A 12,565-nucleotide genomic window follows, 5' to 3' on the forward strand; every position below is an offset into this window, starting at 1 on the left:
TGCATTATACAGAGCCATCCATAGAACTTCAGCAGTTAAATTGATTTTGTCATGGATTTTAATGTCAGCAACTAATATTCCATAATTCAGCTGATATAACCAAATATTCATATTGGCAGTCACTTGGTCATCTGCTGACCCGTAGCCAATTTATGTCAACTCCGGAAAAAGAAAATGTCTTTGTTTTGCTCTGTCGATCTGCAATCTAAGGGAAAAAGAGGGAGGGGAAGGGAGGGGTTCAAAGTGGGAAGATAGCTTAAGATTGCCATTTTTGTATACCAGTTGCAATTCTCCAGAAGTGACTTGTCATGTGAGAACAAATGCCAAATCCTCCCAAAAACCACATTTATTCCTTTTTTCCCATATATTTTGGTAGATATTAAATGTGATAGAAATGTTGCAACAGAGAAGCTCTGCTCTGTTGATCTCAAAGTTTGATTTTGAGTTAATACTCTGATCCACCAATCCACCATAAGCATCCTAAAACTTGATTTACTTCAAAACTTTCTTTCCATGTTAAAGACGAATCTTTCTGTGAACATATCAAAATTAGTTAAAACCAAGCACAGCTAGCCATGGCAAACCCCAAATCCCAACGGAGTTGGATCTTTTTCTTTGTTCTCACAGAAAAAGAACCGGGGGAGATGATTAGATGAACTGGGTAATATTGATTTGAGGAGATGCGGAGACAGTTGCAGAAAGCTTGGAGTGTTCATTTAGTCATATCCTTCAACCGTGTGCATGTTAATTGTGTCTTGGGTTGCCTGGGTTGATCTAAGGTTAGCAAGTTGGGTTTCCAATGGAATCCCAAAAGAGACGTTTTTCTTTGCACCTGTTGGATCTTTCCAGAATATGTCTGTTGGAGAGCCCTCACTGGGTGATCTCCAGCAACCCCCACGCAGGAGAGGATCCAAATCCGACCAAAATAGCAACACCCCCCCCCCCCGGGGTAAATCTACGTAGGACCTTGCAGTAGTCCTCCAAGAACACAATACAAGCAGAGCATTTCCTTGAACAAATGTAAAGTCTTATATGACTGATAGTTATCTACAACAAACAATTTGATTCGCAAAACAAGAAGAATGGCGATCTAATCCTACCTGTCTTCACACGTTATATATTACAAACTTATTTAGACTGTTGTGCCATCTAAAACTTCAAAATTCAGGACAAAAGTAGGGTGCATCATGGAAGTGGAAAAGGCTTGAACAAATTTAAGCAACCGAGAGAAAGGCCATCCTGGAGTTTTAAGTAATTATATACATATTTTGATTAGGGATTCCCTCAGTTCTTACGAGTCAATGCAGCAGCGATGCCACCAGCTATGAGTCCAACAGCAGTTGCTGCAATGCCTATGCCAATCACACCATCTGCAGTTGAACCAAAATGTTGGCAGTTACTTCAACTTATGCTATTAAGAGATCAACAATTTTGCAAGAAAACCGCATTTCATTACCTTTAGCAATATGATCTTCAATCACTTTCTTCAGCGTCAACGCCTGTCTCCAGTCCGGTGCAATCTACAAAAACAAGCCAATTAGAAATTTTGTAGCAACTTAGGATATATTGCTCACTGATGAGAATATTTAAAAAAGCAATAAACCAAGGTTTCCAAACAGGTTTTTACTGGTGCAATTACATAAATAGGTAAATGGATGATTTGATTTTCTAGCGGGTCTCTCTTTTGCAATAAACTATAAAATGGATTGGTTATGGAAGAACAAATCGGGACAATTTCCTAGATCTACTAGATAAGAAAAGGATTTACAAATAGGTTTACAACAAAAGGAAGTGTAAAACAAGTCAAACCTACTTGTTTTGTAATTAATTTTTTTATTTCGTAGATCTAGACAATTTTCATATAATAAATCCATATGAAGTTTAGACACCAAATGTCCCATGATATCTTGGTCAGTTAATGGCAAAGTGTTGTGCAATACAAGCTGTCCTGCGCCAGTTTTCTTGGTCGCTGTGCCATGGCCAAAACCTCTGAGAACTAGAAAAGCATTTTAAGGTTTTTTCGAAAGCACATCAGAAACAACCTTAGACCCCCCCCCCCTGGTAGCATGATGGCTGCAAAATAACATGGCTACTGATGGTCCACTCGTCTTTTGACATGGCAAACTACCAATATAGAAACAGGAATGCCACATTTGTGGAATTTTTCTCCTCTCAGGTTCCCGCCCGGTCAGGTTCGTAGGTTCCTCTCATAGGGAGGGCGAAAATGACAACCTCACCCCACCCGGGTAGTGTGTTCGGGCAGGGGGTGAGGTCGTCATTTCCGGTCCCCTATGAGAGGAACCTACGAACCTGACCGGGCAGGGAACCTGAGAGGAGTTAAGTCCACATTTGTGCCCAAAATATTAAGTAATATCAAATAGGAGAAAGTGTGCAAAATGGGTTTACACACTGATCTAACACAACTTAGTCACTAGAAGTTAAACTTGAATAAATTTTAAAATAATTCCATAAAAAAATAACATCAAAGCTGCTCTGAATTATTAGAAGTAAGTTGGACATATATGTCCATGTCCAATTCGGTTCTGATACAACTAGCATGAAACTAAGAGAGCATATTGAGGAGGCCGTCCTCTACACCACTGTGGAACGGGAACTGATCACTAAACAAGCCGATAACAAGTGCCAATGGATGCAAATGGATACTAATTGCAAACTAGAAACTGGACCCCAAAATGGTCAGAAAATAAGCAAAAGCTCATACAGAGTTAGGATCCTAAAAGATGCTTCTTGGAAGATATATATACCAATGACCTACTGGCAACCTCAATTTGTCAATAAAGTGAGTCAACTATCTCTGGAAAGTGGTTTGTGCATATAAGGCCAGATTTGGTATGATTTCAATTTCAATTTTGGATTGATTTTATGAAATAGTCAACAAATAGATTTTTGGTCAAAAAATTGAAATTGTTTTGATTGTATCAATATCAAATATTTCAAGAATAAAAAATTCCATTTGGTAGTTCAATTTCTAAGAATAGATTTTCTATATTTCTTTGGGAAGGGTGGCGGTAGTGGTGGCGGTGTGGTGGCAATGATGGTGGTGGGGTGATGGTGAGACCAATGCGAGAAGAAGAAGGGTGAAGTTTTGTTTTTAAAATGAAATTACTGCTTTTCCCATCAAAATAACCATCTGCTCATTAAAGAGCAAGAGTGAAAATGTGAAATCAAATGAAATAGAAATTTTGAAACAGCTCCTCAGCTATTTCAGAATTTCTATTCCACTTGATTTCTATTTCACTGAAATAAGGTGGAAAAATCACAACCCGAAATTGAAATAGAAATCATACCAAATCAGGCCTAAGAATATATAAATCAATGAAAATGGAAATCACTAAGTTTTGGACGAAAAATAGGTCTTTACCATGAGAAAAGAAAACCACATGATGCTGTACTGAGTGCCACAATATTTAATAACATCATTTGAAGAAAACAGTCTCTTACGGAATGCAGCCTGTGTGCTGGCTTAAAAAGCTTTCATTGAACAAAAACCCCATGAAAATAATAATTCAATACTAGCTCCTCATAAACTAACATGAAGTTGTGGTTTAGGGCTTGCAGGACTAGCAAATGGTCTGGGACCCCAATAACCTGCCTTGTGTCTCATGATCAGAGAATAAAGGCATGTAGATGGATGGGTACAAAAAATTACAAAAAAAAAAGAAAACAATGATTAGAGGAATTTTAACCATTCTGATCTTTCGGAGCTTTGAGAAGTTCTACTATCCCCCACCCCCTGACCCCCTTCATTCATCCAACGATTGGTCCCAATCGTTTTATAATATCAATTATCCCATTTGAAGGTCTGTGGTGCCAGATCAAAGATATTGCACCACAGAAAGGAACTGCCTCTTCTGAGTACTGAGTTTATTTCAAATTACTTATGAAATCAGTGAAAGAAACAAAGATCAAACCTCCAGGCATTGTTCAACAAGCTGCCTGCTCCTTGAATAGTCACCACTTCTGTAATATCCAACAGCAAGAAGATAAAGGTTCTCTCTCTTCTCCACAGGAGCATCAAAACCAGCCACAGAAGCTGCAACAAAAAATTAAATCAGTAAAGTATGGATGACAGTGTTGCAGAATGCTGACAGAGGGAGGAAGGAAGCATGGGTTAATTTTTAACTTTGTAATGTAAGAAGCTGAGCAGAGCATAGGTTGGAGACCATAATAAAATTCAAGGGAGAACCTCATGAACATGACCAAAAACAAAAATAACTGGATTGACAAATTCCACCTTCAAGCATAGCGATTCCACGCTGCACATCTTCTGGTTGTCTTGAGTGAACAAGAGCCCATGATAACCCCATGATGCTCTCACTCATATGCTCTTTTGAGACACCATTGGCCTCTGCAACTTTTCTTTCACAACCCTGCACATGCATCAAAATCATATGATACAAGCAGATGAGAGAACAAAACTAGTACGGCATATCTAGGACACATGTTCTATGACCTTCAGTTCATGTGAAAGAGATGGAGAAGGAAAGCAGGCATATTCAAAGAGAAACAGCTAACAGTTGGAAGAGTTGAAAGTGCTAAGACCTGTAGATAATAGAAGGAGAGGCTCAAGGAATATGTTTCAAAGCACAGTTTTACATGCTCAACTATGAGGGTTATACTTCATGGTGTAATGGATGTCTCAAAGTTGAATTGAATGTCAGAGCTTAAGCTTACTAGCTATGTTAATGCATGCAGTTTCAGTCCATACACTACTCTAACTATTTCAGAGGGCAACGACTTAAAAATTGTAAGGGTTGATGTTCTCTGTGCTGCAGTGCAGCCTGCGCCCAGACACATGGGCCTGCCATTCAGGGGGGGCAGGGGGTCATTTCGCCCACCCCCATGTGTCTGGGCGCAGCCTGTGCCACCGGCACAGAAAACATTCTCCCAAATTATAAATTTTTTTTTTTAGATCTTACTGAATTGATCATAAGTTTTTATTGGGAGAAGGTTTCCTCCGACACCCGTTTTCTGATGCAGACGTCTGAGGTCTCCTCATCCAGAATCTTCAAATAGGGGGAGGACCATTTGGGGGGGGGGGGGATTTTGTCAGTTTTCTGTCCACAATGAACAGTAAACTGAGTGTGGGAGTGCAGTTTCCATTTTGAGCAGGCATCGTGGCAAACTTTTGCCCTTATTTATTTTATCATTCTTCCTATAAAACTGATATTTTATGTATCATGCCAGGCATGACACCGAGTGATTACCTAATACAAGAAGAAGGGTTTGGGAGGCAGGAACCACTCACCACAAAATGGTCCTAATGACTTTTCTGTAGCCATTTTGCACTAAACACGTGATTCTGATATTCCCTGAAATGATTCAACGGCTAAAGAATATTGTCTAAATAATATGTGTATCAAAGGTTTCCTAGGTAAGTCTATTTGACTTCCTGGCCAAATAAATTGTAATGCTGAACAATTTGGAGGTATGACAAGGATGATAATTTGCAGTGGAGCATATCCTAAAACCCAAAAATTCTCCTTAGAAAAAATGACAGAGATGCTAGGTACTGATTCAACATACTACATTATTCATTCACAGAACAATAGAATATGGAAAAGCTCCCTATTGACTTGTCCTTAAGCAATCAGTAACACATATTTTGTAATCAAACTTAAGAGGTGATAGAAAAGTTTTATGAGGCACATCAGACTTTCATGAGCAAAACAACTTCTAAGGTAGGAAAGGGATGAGGCTTTGAGAGAATAAATAGATAGACCAAAAGCTATGTCATGTCAGTTAGTAGTTGAAAACAAAAACAAAAACAAAATAACTCAATTACAGTATGATTAATAGATATGTGGGATCAACACCTCTTCGTTAAAGGAGGCTTTTGGAAGAGAAATGGATTAGTGAGATTCTACAAGCATGCCATCAGTCATGGTTGTCAAGGCATCACCTAGGTATCCAGGCCTTTTTCTTTGGGTCCAAAGAAACACCACACCATGTTGACACTTCACGAATTTATGTTGATTTATGTCTATTGTTTTGTTTTGTTTTTTTTTTTTTAATGAAAATGCTTATATAGCATACCATGCTTCGTTATTATACGTTGGTTTTCTCATAGTCATTACTATCATAATGATATCATATTGCATTGATATGGCTCTATATTGCATGAAAGCATAATTACATAAAATTATTACTGCTATATTTTATATAGTCATAAATGGCACGCCTAGGCAGGCCCTTGTCGCCTATGCACCTCTCCAACACCTTAGAATTCCTAGTCATCGTGACAACTATGCCATCAGTCCTTCCAATGCACATGGAACAGTTAGCATCCACACATGTTAAACTGACAAAATGATTGCCTGTTCAAAGACAGTTGCCCATTTCTCAAGGGAAGGCATGCACCATTAGGGACCCAACATGTATTTTAGTGACCCAAATGAACCAAAAAATTCCAGGAAAAGGGACCATATCACCCTAAAAAAATTACAATGGATGAAGAGATGATTTATGGATTTAACTTCTGCCCTGCCAATAAGACAACAAGAGGAAAACTATAAATCTTGCTCCCTTTTGAGGCATGTAAAAAAATTGATTAGCCACTTTCAAACCCAAAAACCATCAATTTTAATAGGCTAATCTGATAAATAGTTTTAAAGAAAACTTTGGGAGAAAAAAGGCCCTTGGAATTCTACAATCACAGATCACACATCCTACATTAATTTTGATATCCAGGCCATTGGATGGTGATGAATGCTTGTTTTGATTTACCACACATTCACTTAAATGTTGAATGCTCATAGTGGTGCCAGCTCCAATCAAGAAGTGTCGCAATCATGCAACAGATATGTTGTACCTACAAATCAATATTTCTCCCATTGTAATTGAATATGGATCTACAATCATATGGCTCATATACAATAAATGGCACTGGAATCTGAATCTGTAAAATAAGAATTTAATGAATGCCTAGACCTGACGAGCGACCAAGAAAGGAAATAAGTATTCTAATGAGTCATTAAACTTCTCTCATAATCTCATATACTGATATACCATTATCTCCCACAATGCCAATAATAGAGGACTCATTTTCTATTTCTAACATCACAATTTCCTTGCATTGGAAGTAGCCAAAGGAAAAGTTAACTCTCACACTAAAGTCATCCATCTAAGAGCAAACATTAATGGTCCATCTCTCTATCTGCATCTTTTTTGTTCATATGAAGCAGAAGATTTATCCCAGCAGTTCTGATCAATAATTTTAAATGGATCTATAACAGGTCACATAAATGAAGACATTCCTCGGTCTATAAAAATACTGAAAGTAGACATAAGACGCTTTAGCTCATACATATATCATTCTATCATCTCCTGAGAAACATAATTACAATGAACAATTCAGTTTTCTTCTTTCTTCAATACAATAACACCCCAAAGCAAACAAATTCATCTTCCTTAAAAAAAGAAAAAACATTATGTCCAATCTTGATGCTTAGATAACTTCCCCTTTCTCTACTTTGATAACCCTATAGAAAGATAATAGAATTAAGGTTCAAATTTAATCCCCCCCCCCTCCCCTTTTGGCACTTTAAACTTGTGTCATCAGCATGGATGAAGTGTAATGTTCAAGAATCATTGTAAATCCATTTTCTGTACTAAACAATCCCACGGTATGGTTCTATGATTCGTCCGCGTTTCTGTGGATGTAAGTAGAACAAACAAGAGGATACCCGACATAATTTAATCTTTTTAATCATTGAATATACAGTTTTTTTGTACAAAATAGATAATAATCATCCATCCAAGCATATCACAACATCACCTGTAGCTCCGACGATAAATTCATAGTACATAAAAAAATAAAAAGAAGGCGGAGAGATGAAACTACGAAAACCCTAAGTCAGATTATACAATTTAACTCATCCTCCAGCACAAGCAAGAGAAGAATATTTAAAAATAGAAAAGAAAACTAATTCAATTCAAGAAACTAGAACTTACAGCTATAATGTCTCGATCACACCAAGGGATCTGGTCTCCGCCACTGAAAAAAGCACCAACAGAATCAAAGAACTTCCCGACCTTAGCTTCCATGGCTATCACAAGTATATGAGTACGAAGAACCTCTTTTTTTTTTTTCTCCTTTGCTACTCTATAAGAAGACGAAACTCTGACTTTTATTATAGATTTTGGATGGAATTTCAATTTCCTGAGGCTGAGAAATGTGAAGATGACCAAAATAACAAAACCTTTATAAATTTCAAAACCGAACTTAAAACTAAACTTTACTTGCAGATTAAGGATTTAGTTGAAGAGTGGATGTTGTCGGTGTCTCGGTGTTAATTATAAGGAATTTAAAAAATTCAAAACGGAACTTGAATTTTCAATATCACTGGGGCTGGTCGGTCTTTTCGCACACTCCTGTATCTTGGCATAGAAATCATGCGATTGGATAGCGCTCTTTTAGTGAAAGAAATCAAGAACATGATTTTTATTTTAAAATTTGTTTTATTTTTTTACTTTAAAAATAAAAAAAAGACTTGAACTTACTTGCAGATTAAGGATTTAATTATTTGACATTTTTGGTGTTGTGGTATGATTAATGGCTACGTCTTGGAGAAATGGTTAAGCTGAACTATTGCAACGTATAAGTTGAGAGTTTAAAACTTGGAAATAGCCTCTCGTGCGAGGAAGGTTGTGTACATTTATCCCTCACAATAGCGGGAGTCTCAAGCACAAGCACGTTGCTAAAAAATGATAATTTATGACAATGAAATAATAAAAATGCCCCGATATTTAATAATATTAAAAAAATCGTTTGTAAGTATATACTTCAACATCATTATTTTTTCTTTTAATCTTTGCTTTGGATCATAACTATTCAAATGGTATTTTAAATCATGACAAATATCAAGGTATAATGTGATTTAAGATCATACACTATATAACTTAAAGAATTATTTCACTTGGATAAATAAAATTCAACCATGATGTTAAAATATTTTTAAATGTATAATTTGAATCATGATAATTCATTTAACAGTTAAAATCATGACAAACACAATGTTACGGTAATCAAATTTAAGATTAGACCATCATAAAATTTTAGAAAATTCTAATTAAAATGATACAATTTAGCTATTATATTTTGGCATTTTTACATTTGATTTGTAGAATTATCATTCATATTGTGTTGTAAAAAAATGGCAAATACAATGGTAATATCTAATATATGATAAATCATCAGAAGCGTTCAATCACTTTATGGTTCAATCATATCTCTCAAATTAAAATAATTTTTAAGTTATTGATAGTGTGATCTCTAAATCAAATTGTACCATAATGTTTGCCATGATTTAAAATACTATACGAACAACCTTGATCCACATTATATGATAAAATAATATAAGAAACGTAATGGTGAACCATTTGTGAATACCTTGGAAATTTGCTCCCCATCTTGTTAATATAACTAATTAGTTATAATCACTTTGTTGGTATCTTATTCAAACTTATACAAAACTCTTTTTTGTGCTTTTCTCTTGCATGCTTTTGCTTTTAAAGCTCTTAATGAGCTCAGGGAGGATCATGTTTGTTTTGAGACAACTCACATCCTTGTATCTTCTTCGTTTCAATTAATATATTTCATTTTGTTCCATTAAAAAAAAAACATTTCCTTAAAATGTTTCATGGGAAAAAAGCACCCTAAAAGGTAGAACGATCCTACACCTAGACACATAGGGGCGAGAAACGATCGCCCCTTCCCCCATGAAGGTAGAAAATCTTTTCCTTGTTAATGCTTTCATGCACATTCCCATTGACCCAAGTTGACGCAAGGGCTATGTTACCTTCCAGGGAATCTTCTCCCTTCATTCACAGTTAAATATTCATTTTTGAACTTTAGAATTCAAAATTTCATGGTATAGATTAAGTTTCAGACATTTTCTATTGACTTTGTCAAAGAAGATGTTTTTCAAGCTTTGAAAATAAACAACTCATTCTGTAGAGAAAAAAAAGATGTACCATCTTGATCCAATTGTGATAATTGTCACATTAATAATAATGAATTTAACAAAAGAGAGAACGTTCTCTATGGGGGAGTGGCGCCTTCCCTATGCCTAGATACAAAGAGGTGAAATGACCACCTTACCCCCCATGAAAGGTGGTAATGATCGCCTTTTGATGCCACTGTGCGCACTCCTATTGGCCTCTGCACACGTGCAGGCCACGCTCCCCCATAAAGAACTCTTGATCTAAATAAAATTAGGAGAAAAGTTCGATGTGGAAGATGTACCGCTCACGCCTAGACAAAGTTGAGGGGGCAAAATGATCGTCCCACCCCCATGATGCCAATAAGTGTGCTCTCATTGGCCCGTGCGTGCTGGAGCCACTTTCCCACACAGAGAACATCAGCCCATAAAATTATAGGGAATCATTTTAGGTTACATTATTCAAGTGGTTGTTTCCACTTCCACAACTGGCATAACATGGTGATCCGTGACATGGACAAAGTTCACAATTATCCGACGTTTAAGAACCTCCAAGGCTGAAAACAGAGGAAGAAGGGTTTTTGAGGAAACGAAGCATAGTTGTTTCTGGTCAGCGTCACTGGACTCACTCGTCTCTGTTGCTCAAGACGACTACTACGCCTTTGGCCTTTTAAACCTCAAAAAAGAGCAAAAAGTGCAGAAGAAAACATCCGTGGCTTATAAATCTTCCTCTTTCTTTTATTTTCTCTCTCTCCTCGTTTGCCCTTCTGTCTGCAACTAACTATGGAAAATCTCTCTCTGTTTCCCTCAAAATACTTCTTATTAGGCTCTTGTCCAAACCCCAGTGGCCTCTCGAACAGACGCTTCTTCGCCCTCCCCAACCCATCAATTAAGAGAAGAGAAGGCCCACCCAAAACCCGAAATTTCATCTCAGCTCTCGGCCAGGGCAGTCTGGATGGCTCACCCCGAAGACTTCCCAAAAATGGTACTCTCTCTCTCTCTCTTTAAATATACAATTGATCGGGTCTAGTTTATTGATTACTTGTGGCAATAAATGGTTTCAGTTTGAATTCCGATATTAATTGTAGACAAAAGAAGATGCTTCACAATGGATCCATCTCGAGTTATACTGAGTTTTGGTAGAAAGTACATTTAAGGGTCGATTTTAAGTGTAGCAATGAGACTGTTCTATTATTGGTTGATAGAATGGAGATGAGTAATATGGCATGCCAAGAGTTGAATGATTTCATACTAGGTGGGAATCAAGCATGGCCTTAGATAATGTTTATGACTTTGTATTTTGGATGATGCAGCTTTATTGGTGAATGGGTTTGAAGCTGACATTTTAGGACAATAAACCTTTGGAATGGGGATTTTTACTTGTTGAAAATTGTAGCTGGACTGCTGACCCCATTTAGGTGGGTACTGGGTACAAATTGAATTTATTTGTAGTAGGGAGGACAAAATAGAAAATTTTACAATCAAATTGTAAGATGATAGAAATAAAAATTTAATGTCTTATCATGGAAACGTAAGAAGTTCGGTATCCAAGTTCAATATTCAATAAGGTTTGGGTTGCTGCCATTTGGAAATCCTCCATTTTGTCAGTAGGATACTGAATTCTACAGTAGGTTGCTATCTTTTCAAAGATCACGTATAGAGGTGGTAAAGCCAGTTCAAAGTTGTTCTTTGTTGGAAAAGGATTTGGCTACTGTCCAAGATCATAGTTGTCAAGGCGGCAAAGCGATCCAAGGCGCTGGAGGGGTGTCTAAGCGCTTAGGCGACAAGGCGCCTGCCTAGGCGACCAAGGTGCCCAAGTGTTACTTTTTATTGCCTCATTTTCTAACATTATTTAGTATGCTACATTATTTTAGTATGCTACAGTATAGACCTTATACCATAAAAAACCAACATTAAGCCTTCTCAAGTCATAAAAAATCAACTTTAAGCCTCATTAAGTCACATCAAGTCATCAAAAATAAATATTAAGCCTCATCAAGTCATCAAAAATCAACATAGAACTAGAAGACAAACAAAACTAAAGAAGCAAGCTATTGGAAGTTTGAAACAATCAAACATACATTTGGTTTATATTGTTCTTAGAAAATATGATCTTATTTATACGTAATTAAATTATTCTCGATTTAGAGAAATGTTCTTGTTCTCTAAGAAGTTTGACTAGTCAGATGCTTTTATTTTTACATGAGACTTTTAGTATTAGGTAGAGCACAAAACCAGCTTTCCAAAAAATCCAAAATTGCTTAAATCTGATTTATATTGAAGAAGTTATGTTCCGGTCAAACCTTATTTGGTATGCGCGAATGTTGTCAAAATCGCTCTGAATGAAAATATTTATTTAGATATCAAAACAAATGAATATTTTACCGCACGTTTGGTTTTTAACAATGTTTTACCATATTAAGATTTATAGAATTTTTAGAAAGCCAGTTTTTGTTCTTGAACTGGGGGGTTGACTTTTTATATTTTGGAATTTGATTTTTTAACTATTTTTATTGGATTCAAATAGGGGGGTATTTGCTTATTTGTGAATAAGCTCTTAAGTAAATGAAATACCAAATATAAAACATTTACTTAAATGATAT

General features: G+C 36.5%; 2 protein-coding genes across 2 annotated transcripts in view; one reads left to right on the forward strand and one right to left on the reverse strand.

Moving 5' to 3' along the window:
* Positions 1 to 1,078: 1,078 nt before the first annotated feature.
* LOC122655749 (mitochondrial fission 1 protein A-like) lies at positions 1,079 to 8,185 on the reverse strand. Its single transcript, XM_043850061.1, has 5 exons — positions 7,975 to 8,185; positions 4,256 to 4,391; positions 3,933 to 4,054; positions 1,457 to 1,520; positions 1,079 to 1,370 (listed from the first exon to the last, which is right to left on the reverse strand). The coding sequence occupies exons 1-5, from the start codon at positions 8,065 to 8,067 to the stop codon at positions 1,285 to 1,287; spliced, it is 501 nt and encodes a 166-aa protein (XP_043705996.1). The 5' UTR covers positions 8,068 to 8,185; the 3' UTR covers positions 1,079 to 1,284.
* Positions 8,186 to 10,638: 2,453 nt separating this feature from the next.
* The window catches only part of LOC122655747 (protein TIC 40, chloroplastic-like), a 28,745-nt gene continuing 26,818 nt past the window's right edge, over positions 10,639 to 12,565 (forward strand). Inside the window, exon 1 of the mRNA XM_043850059.1 lies at positions 10,639 to 10,947. Within this exon, the coding sequence (XP_043705994.1) occupies positions 10,746 to 10,947 (202 nt within the window). The 5' untranslated portion in view covers positions 10,639 to 10,745. The remainder of the gene's footprint in view (positions 10,948 to 12,565) is intronic.

Source organism: Telopea speciosissima, chromosome 3 (assembly GCF_018873765.1).
Source record: "Telopea speciosissima isolate NSW1024214 ecotype Mountain lineage chromosome 3, Tspe_v1, whole genome shotgun sequence".
Classification (NCBI taxonomy): domain Eukaryota; kingdom Viridiplantae; phylum Streptophyta; class Magnoliopsida; order Proteales; family Proteaceae; genus Telopea; species Telopea speciosissima.